This window comes from Parasteatoda tepidariorum, chromosome 1, assembly GCF_982258835.1.
Source record: "Parasteatoda tepidariorum strain Cologne lab strain chromosome 1, Ptep-v5.0, whole genome shotgun sequence".
NCBI lineage: Eukaryota > Metazoa > Arthropoda > Arachnida > Araneae > Theridiidae > Parasteatoda > Parasteatoda tepidariorum.
In genome coordinates this window covers 41,932,941-41,942,305 of record NC_141755.1, presented here as the reverse complement: position 1 = coordinate 41,942,305, position 9,365 = coordinate 41,932,941, and the positions used below count along the sequence as shown (strand labels likewise).

General features: G+C 27.6%; 1 protein-coding gene across 1 annotated transcript; it reads left to right on the top strand.

Annotated features, from left to right (window-relative positions):
* The first annotated feature begins 1,804 nt into the window (after positions 1–1,804).
* Positions 1,805–7,508, top strand: LOC107453972 (cuticle protein 14-like). Its single transcript, XM_016070998.4, has 3 exons — positions 1,805–1,937; positions 3,874–3,975; positions 6,262–7,508. Exons 1-3 carry the CDS (start codon positions 1,932–1,934, stop codon positions 6,634–6,636), a joined length of 483 nt encoding a protein of 160 aa, XP_015926484.1. The 5' UTR covers positions 1,805–1,931; the 3' UTR covers positions 6,637–7,508.
* The last annotated feature ends 1,857 nt before the right edge of the window (positions 7,509–9,365 follow it).

Genomic DNA, 9,365 nt, shown 5'->3' with positions numbered 1-9,365 from the left:
TTACTGGAATTCGAGCCCGGTTCACCTAAATGGAAGGTGTAGGCTCTATTCCCTGAGTTACCACGGCTCAAATTCACAATATTGAATAATGTATTACAAAAATAAATAGTTTGATACTGTTATATTTTTTATGAAAAAAAGTTTTGAAACATCCTTCATGATCTTACAGCACATGAAATACTTTAATAACAACCTTAATGGATGATTATTTGTATTTTTCTTAAATTTTAAAACTCCATAAATTTAAAATTTGTTTAATATTTTCATTTTGCATAAAAACAAAGTAGAGCTAAAATTTATTAAATTTTTATGTGAATCGCTAAACAATCAGATACAGAGTTTCATTAGGATAGGAAAGCATATTACATCATGATGCAAAATTACAATTTGTGAGTAAGCACTTAATTAAAAGAATTCTTGCTAAATATTCTAAAAAATATTCTTGCAAACTAGAAGCAAGTTTTTTAAATTTCCCGATATTTAAACTGGTTTATAAGTTTTATATTCTTAAGTTTATTAACGTTTGACATGCGGTGAAAAAAATAGCTTGCAAATTATCCGTTATCCATTTGATGCAGATAGGACACCGGTGTCCTTTATATTTTTTCTGACACTTTATATAAACGCAGAAATGTATTTTGGTGTTTTTGAATTATAAAAAACAGTCTAATAGTTCCTAAAAAAATCTGCTCGATAATCAGAATTAAATTTTTACTAAAATATAAAATCCAAATAAAGTAGTTTTAAATTTTTTATTTTCATTTATATTTTAAAATTTATCAATAATAAATGATTTTGTAAATTAAAGAAATATCAATCATTAAAAAAGTTTCTCCTAGATCTAAATAATTGCAACTTAATGCAAATTTGAAAAAAAATTGTGAGTCACGTTTGGAAGATTTCACCTTCAACTCAGAAAAAGACATTATTTAGTTTGATCTAAATAAATGCAAAATAATGAAAAAAAGAAAAATATGTTAAATAAAAATTCTGCAACAAAAAGTAATATAATAGGTAAAAGAATAAATAAAACGAGTAAAAAATTATATAGTAGGTAAAATGTGTAAATATTCCTTTTTTAATTATTAGAATATTTTTGTAAAAAATATAGCTTCCGAATCACGTAGAGTTCTAAACATGTTTTTTCTACATCCAATTAAAACTCTAATGAAATTATCCAATCATATAGCCAAATATTACAAACTTAACAATTAAAACTCTTAACAGAGAAAATAATTCCACTTAGGACGATTATTCGGTACATTTATAGTTCGATTGTTAGCTTATGAGCGCAAATAAAGACGAAGGCATTAGCATTTCTTCGAATTGGTTTATAATAAATTGATCAAACAACTGATTGCCGAAAACAATTGACAATTGATTCGGCCATCCACCGAAAACCCCCCTCGAAAGTGATGCTCTCAAATTTTTCACTCTCAGACCAGCAATAAACGAATTATTTTCTTCCTTTCTTTCTTTTTTGACTTTTTAAAAATTGTAGTTCTACCTTTTTATCATAATTTTTAAGTTAAAATTATAACTATACTTGTAAAATAGTATCTAAGAATTTTAAAGACCTTTTTAATTAATCATTGAAATTACAGTTAAAGGAACTCCATTTAGTAATTAATCAGAAGCATCGTGTAAAATTTTTCTCACGCGTTTGGTTCTTTTTTTCATGCCAGCTTCTGGTTTTAAACTGACCTCATAAGGAAATCGTACGTGAGGAATCTTTTCCGAACGACCTTCGGAAGGAAACGGTATCGAAAGGGGCTACACCCTCTCGGGCATCTCCCTTGTCATGTGATTGATTCAAGATTCCCATATGGACACACCTGCTTTTTCTACTGACCACACAAATGTATATAAAGAGGGAGAACATCTGATAACATCAACAGTTGGTTTCTCTCTGTACATCCAAACAATTAATCATGAAGGTAAAAATAAATTTTTTATCAATAATTTTCTTTTAAATTCTGTTTCATTCTAACTTATTTTCAAATATTAGTTAAAACTAGAATTTTTCAACCTTTTCAGCTTCTTCAGCAACTTTAAAAAACTTTAAAAAAAATTATTTTTCATTGCCTACTGTAGAAGTTTTTTTCGCGTGGTACACTTATACCCCCTCTATAATTTTTTTCGTAATTAGAATGTTTCGATTATAAGGTAAAAAAATTTAACTTTCTATAAATGAGGATATAATGAAGGTAAAAATTAATTTCTTTTTTCGATAATTTTCCTTCAAATTGTTTATTTTCAAAAATTAACTAAAAGCAGAATTTTTAAGCTTTTTTTTAAAGTTAATAACATCATTAGCGACGTAAAAAAACTCTTTAAAAATTTTTTTTCTTTGCCTACTGTGGAAATCATTTTTGCACAGTACTCTTATAGCCTTTCTATAATTTTTTTCGTAATTAGAATGTTTCGATTATACGGTTGAAAAATTTAACTTTCCATAAATGAGGATATAATGAAGGTAAAAATTAATTTCATTTTTCAATAATTTTCCTTCAAATTGTTCATTTTCAAAAATTAACTAAAACCAGAATTTTTAAGCTTTTTTTTAAATTTAATAATATCATTAGCAACATAAAAAAAACTCTTTAAAAATTTTTTTTCTTTGCCTACTGTGAAAGTCACTTTCGCATAGTACTCTTATAGCCTTTCTATAATTTTTTTCGTAGTTAGAATGCTACGATAATAAGGCTGAAAATTTTATCTTTCTATAAATAAGGATATAATGAAGGTAAAAATGAATTTCTTTTTTCAATAATTTTCCTTCAAATTGTTTATTTTCAGAAATTAACTGAAACCAGAATTTTTAAGCTTTTTTTAAAATTTAATAATATTATTAGCATAGTAAAAAAAAAACCTTTAAAAATTATTTTTCTTTGCCTACTGTGGAAGTCATTTTCGCATAGTACTCTTATAGCCTTTCTATAATTTTTCTCATAGTTAGAATGTTTCGAAAATACGGCTGAAAAATTTAACTTTCTATAAATAAGGATATAATGAAGGTAAAAATTAATTTCTTTTTTCAATAAATTTCCTTCAAATTGTTTATCTTCAAAAATTAACTAAAACCAGAATTTTTAATTTTTTTTAAAATTTAATAATATTATTAGCAACGTGAAAAAAACTCTTTAAAAATTATTTTTCTTTGCTTACTGTGGAAGTCATTTTCGCATAGTACTCTTATAGCCTTTCTATAATTTTTCTCGTAGTTAGAATGTTTCGATAATACGACTGAAAAATTCAACTTTCTATAAATAAAGCAATAATAAGGTTAAAAAAAATTTTTGAATAATTTTTCTTCAAATTGTTTTTTATTAGAACTTATTTTCAAAAATTAGTTAAAACCTGAATTTTTAAGCTTTTTCAGGAAATTCAATAATAGCATCAGCAACTTTAAAAAACTCTTACTGTAGAAGATATTTTCGTTTAGTACTCTTATACACCCTCTATAATTTTTTTTTATAGTTAGAATGTTGAGATTATACTGCTGAAAAACTTAACTTTCTATAAACTACAAGTTCTTGCTGAACACCCTTCAAACTTTAATTTAATCGTTACATTTATTAACTTTCTGTTATTCTTGATATATTTTTTCAATATTTCTATCACAATATATGTAATCAATTTTGCAGTCTTTGATATGAATTTCAAGATCCAAAAGTTAACTCATTTAATTTATTTAATCAGTGTTTGTTTGTTGCCTTTTCTATATTATTATTTTGAATTATTTCATAAATAAAAATATAATCATAAATATAATAAAAAAATATAATCATCAAAATTTAAGAATGTCTCATGGTTTAGACAATTTTAAAAAACATTTATTTTACATTTAATTTACAAACAAATTATTTTTAGGTCTTCATTCTCTTTGCTTTATTTGCTGCAAGTCAGGCTGCAGTACTTCTTCACCCAGCTGCTGTTGGTACCGGTGGCAGTACTCAATACCGAAGCCAAGACGTAAGTTCTGAGTTGTATTTTTAATGTATATAAATTATAAATATTTTCCCCCAAAGACTTAATTTTAATTTGAGTAACGTTAATATAAATATTTTTTATTAAATAATATTTTCTTTTAGTTTAGCTCTAATAGTTCAAAAGAACTTTTATAACTTCATTTAAAGTTGCAATTATTCTTTATCTGTTATAGTTTTGAATATTGGATTTGTCGAAAATACTAATTTTCGGTCAGATAATTTAAAATTTTAATGTTTTGCTGTATAAATGATTTAACACGATTCTTTATTTTAAAAAATGCGCCAGGGTACCTAGTGATCGCTTAAAATATTTTAACACTATAATAATTTTAAAGCTTTTGCCAATGAATTCTAACACTTTTTTTAAAAAATTTATATAGTAAATAATTTCAGATATTACTTATTAAGGGCGATGAATATGTAAGAAAACAATATTTCTTAACGATATTTATAATTACATCTGCCTAAGGATGTTAAGTACGACCTAATTTAAGTCAAAATCGCATCAATTGTTTCTCATTTTCACATGCTAAGAGTAGGAAGGGATGACTTGGTTGGTAGGGCGATGGCACAATGTCCAAGAGGTCGTGAGTTCTATCCCCACTGACCGAAATAGTAAATTAGTAAATGGTGACTGGTGCTCGTTAAAGCTGCTAGGTCACAAAGTCCCCCATGTTCCTATAACAAATCATGTATCTGGGATTACTGAATTGGAGATTGATCGTTCTCTGGTTCAGGCTAAAATTACGATCTGTGGATGTATGCATGGGTTCACCCTATAAACGGGATGTGACATGTGTGTGACTAAAGTCGTATTCTTGGCCATAGATGGAGCCACTGAGAAGCAAGAAGCGCACGCTCTGCTTTAAACTTACTAAACAGTCATACTGGTATTAAATAGGGACATTTCCATCTTTTTTTTAACTTGAATTTATTGAATTTTATTATTAATATTTTTCACATAATTAATTCTTTTCCACAGTAGAAAAATTAGAGTAGCCAAGAGCTTAAAGAATAAATGATTTACTTTTTATTAGTAAACAATTTTATCCAACATTTTACTCACAAAAATATTTCATGTACAATTTTGCAGAAAACAGACGAGAAAAATTTTTTTTTATGAATTATAAGGATTACCTAATATATACATCTCTATAGCATTGTTATATCGCTTGATATGTTATTATTTCTAAAAGTTAAAAAAAAATCACAAATTAAAGACAAATTTTATATAAATTGAAAAGCAAGGATGAAGAAAGCGTATTTTTAATAATTTGAGTTAAAAAAAATTTTTACTTTTATTTTATTCACTCACTGAATCAATAAACCTATTCATGGCTGAAAGTAAAGATCCAGAATTTCTAATTAATTAGTCTGTATCAAGCGTGAACAATCGGTGGAGAAATAAATTTCTTTTTTTGGGCTTATTTTTTTCTTTCATAATTTTTACTTTTTTTGTTGTTGTTGAGATAACAAACTAAAAACTTCAAATGGATTGCGATATTTCATTATAAAGCGTAGCGAAATTTAATTAAAATCGATTAATGTGCTACCCTATGTTCTTCCGAAATGATATGATACTAACTAGAGTGATAAAATAAAATGAATTGATACTAAAATAAGTAAAAGAAATATTTTGAAAAAGTTAGGACACAACTATCAAAGAATTATTTGCTGGAATTTTGCCTTTTCTTCCCTATAAATATAGAATTAGAGTAAAAAATTTAAAAACCTGACATGCCACCCTTTTAAATAACCATTTACATGGAAAAAAATTCTTTTAAAATTTCCATACTGTATGGCCATGATATCTATAATAAAAGGAAAAAAAATGCATTTCAACGAATAAAAACCAAAATATACGTTATTTATGCCTTTTATTTGGTCATGTTTTCGTTCATATCGAAATGGCTTATAGTTATTATTACCTCAGATTTAGCAAAAAATACAAAAAGTAAATTTTACCGAACAAATGGTTTTAATGACATGCTCTAAGATATCATGATGAAATTACCAAATTTTACCCCATTGACCACATTTTATGACTTTTTTATTATAAATCCATATTTCATTGTTAATTTTACCTAAATTGGTAAAAACTTTTGAGTTACTTGGTGTCCCCATAGCGATAAATTTTACTATACTTTTTTCTCAGAGTACTATTTATACGCTTTAATACGTGAATTTTTAGATATTACAAGTGAAAGTGTTTTTATTTCAAAGAAAGCTGTTTTAAAAAAATTAAGAAAGACATATTTTTCTTTTACAGAATTTTGGAAACTACAACTTTGGTTATGACGAAGGCCATCTTACTGGTGGAACTTTCCGAAAAGAGACTGGTGATGGACATGGCAACGTTGCTGGCTCTTACGGATTAAGAGATGCCGATGGTCGAATCCGAATTGTCAACTACGTAGCAGATGCTGCTGGTTTCAGAGCTGACATCAAGACCAACGAACCCGGTGTCGAACCTAAAGATCCTGCCCATACTGCCATCAACAAGGCTGGATTGGTTGTTGCACCAGCCCATGCTCCAATTGCATACGCTCCTGCAATTCCAGCTGCACATTTCGCTCAAGCACCAATTGCTTATGCAACTCACCATCTAACAGCCCCACACTACGGTTATGCTTACCACTTTTAAAGATATCTAAGTACAATAGGTTAATTTATTTTTCAGTTCAATGATGTTCTAAACAGAGCTTATGTCGAGTATAGAAATTCCTGCATTTAATGCAACATTGATCGTTTTACGCAAGCACAATGCATTTTAAGACAGCAGCTTAATTTCTTCGTGCATTCAATAAATGCAAAATTCATTTATACCCGAAATGGGGAAATTCTTGTCGCAGCTTTATGCAATCACTAAATTTTCTTATGTTTTTGCTATATTGTTCTAGACAAACTAAGATGAAGCTCAAAATTTCTGTTGTAGCTTTACACTATCTCGTTTTAGAGAAGCTGGAGTGAAGCTCCATATCTGGTGGCTTAGTTTTCAACAATTTTCCTTCTTTGCAATAATGTGCAGCTTTTTAACATTTCTTAAAAAATTTAGTTTTGGACAAAATGCTTGAAACTGAAAGCCATTATTTTCTTGTTTCCTTTAACATATCCTTTTAATTTTATACTTTTTTCCTAACAAAGAAATTTATTTCATATACATTTACTTTCTACAATCAATATTTTACGCCCTTCTCCTTTAGAATATATAAGTATGAATTTGATATTTTTCTTTAAAAAATGTGTACAAAATTTAAAGCGATTTGATTATTTAAGAATATAGATTTTAATGAAACTAATATTCACTGTAAAGATTTTACCAATTTCATAATAATTTATTTCATTTTTGATTGTTAAATTACCACAAAACGGAAAAGAATTTTACCATCATAGTTTTTATCCTTTTTATCATTGGCAAAGAATATGATTTCATACACAGCATCCTAATTTATATTTCCATTGTTAAAAAATAAATGTATGTTATATGTTTATCAATAAAATCTTTTCAAATCTCAATTTGTCAGTTTAATTATTCTACAATCTCAGTATTTAAAATATTAAGATATATTGAATCGTAAACTTAAATTCTGGGATATTTGTAATAGTAACTGTTTTAGTTACAGATGATTTGGCACTTAGAATAAATATGGGCTGATCTAAAATTAAATACTTTTGAGAGAATGTAAGCACATATACTAAAGACGATGATGGTAGTTTCAAACTCTTTTAGACAAGCAAAGGAAGCAGCATTACATCATCTTAGTTGTATATCACAAAATCGAAGTCAAGTAACAATTTCTTCCGAGTATTTTAACCCTATTCTGACTTGATGAAATTTTGAGACTAAAACCCCCAAATCACTCGTTGGCTTTCAAAATTTGAACTTACATAAAAATTTTTTTTTAATATTTTGAACAGTGGACCCATTTTGCTTTTGCCGCTCTCAATGCTCAATTCCATAGCCCTGTAACTTTGAACCAAATCCAGAAGACAACAGTCAAAGGCAATAATTTCGATAAGCTTATTTTTGTACAGGGCGGAATTCATTTCATTCAAAAACTCATTTTTGTTTGGAAAAAATAACCCATAGAGGAAAACTATGAAAACAGCTCATGGTTATTCCGATGGCAAGAGTTTTTTGAATTCTGATTATAAACCACTTGGGATAGTTTACCTTAGCTTAGCACCGTGGCCGGTATGAGCCGAGAATTATAAATTGTTGAACTTTGAATTAGTTCATTTTCTAATTATTAAGTTTTTAAATTAAAATACAATATACAAACTCAGTGCTCATAGTTGGACGCATAAAATGTGAGATATGCAATTTCCTAATAAAATAGCAAAGATAGTTAACTTTCATTTTGTAAGTCCTGTTCGTAAACTGATTTTTTCCTTTATTCATCTGTTATTCGAAGTTTTGAGGCCCTAAAAAAATAAATAGCACAAACAGTTCAGTCCAACCTTCAGCTACTTGCAGCTGAGATCCCTCAAATAAAATAGAATCTTTTTTAGCATATTAACAATTTTACAATAGACGCTATCAGTAGTTGGAAAAACTAATTTTTCTTTGCAGCTAACTACAAATACAACTACTTTATTACAATTGTTGTTAACTACAACTACTTTTTTAAATGTAGCGACAGCAAACTACTTTCAAAATGTAGTCACTACTCTTCTTAGAAGTCAAACTAACTGAAGAACTTAATTTTTACCAATATTCAAAATAATTTGGCCAATTTCCAATAGGCTTGGTGAAATATGAGTAGATATTAAGAAGTTTTAATTCATGTTTACATGAAATAATTTTTTATTCTAAAACACTTTTTTCGAATTTGTTCTTTTAATCTTTAAACTCTATGCTTTTCACAACAGTTATTTAAGAAGTGTTGGATTATTATGAAATATTTATAATTTAAAAGATCAATGCTTTTTTATATCCCCCAAGAAAAAAATTCAGTGCGATAAACGAAAAACGGACCACCATAACTTTTGATCTAATGATCGGATCTTCACATTCTAGGACTCAATCCTAATGGTTTGAGGAGATGACTATGCTAATTAATTAATGCAGACGACATTTTAAGTTATGAAATTAGACACAAAGACGTATTTCATAGTTCCTGTGAAATCGAATTTTAAAAAGTCTGAGAATCGAATTTTTTTTTGCGTTTGAACTTTGCTTTTTAGCGTTAAAAGGTTATTAATACAACTAAGGTTAAAAGTAGTTTGCTTTTTAACATTAAAAGGTTATTAATACAACTAAGGTTAAAAGTAGTTGCCAGGAGTCCCAACAAATTACTGTTTTTATGTCGCACTACTCACTACACTACTTCTTTTAAAAAATAGCACACTACACTACAAATTACAGAAAAA

Coding starts and splice junctions, on each gene's coding strand:
- LOC107453972 (XM_016070998.4), top strand. Junction 3,976..6,261: donor CTCAATACCGAAGCCAAGAC/GTAAGTTCTGAG, acceptor TTTCTTTTACAG/AATTTTGGAAACTACAACTT.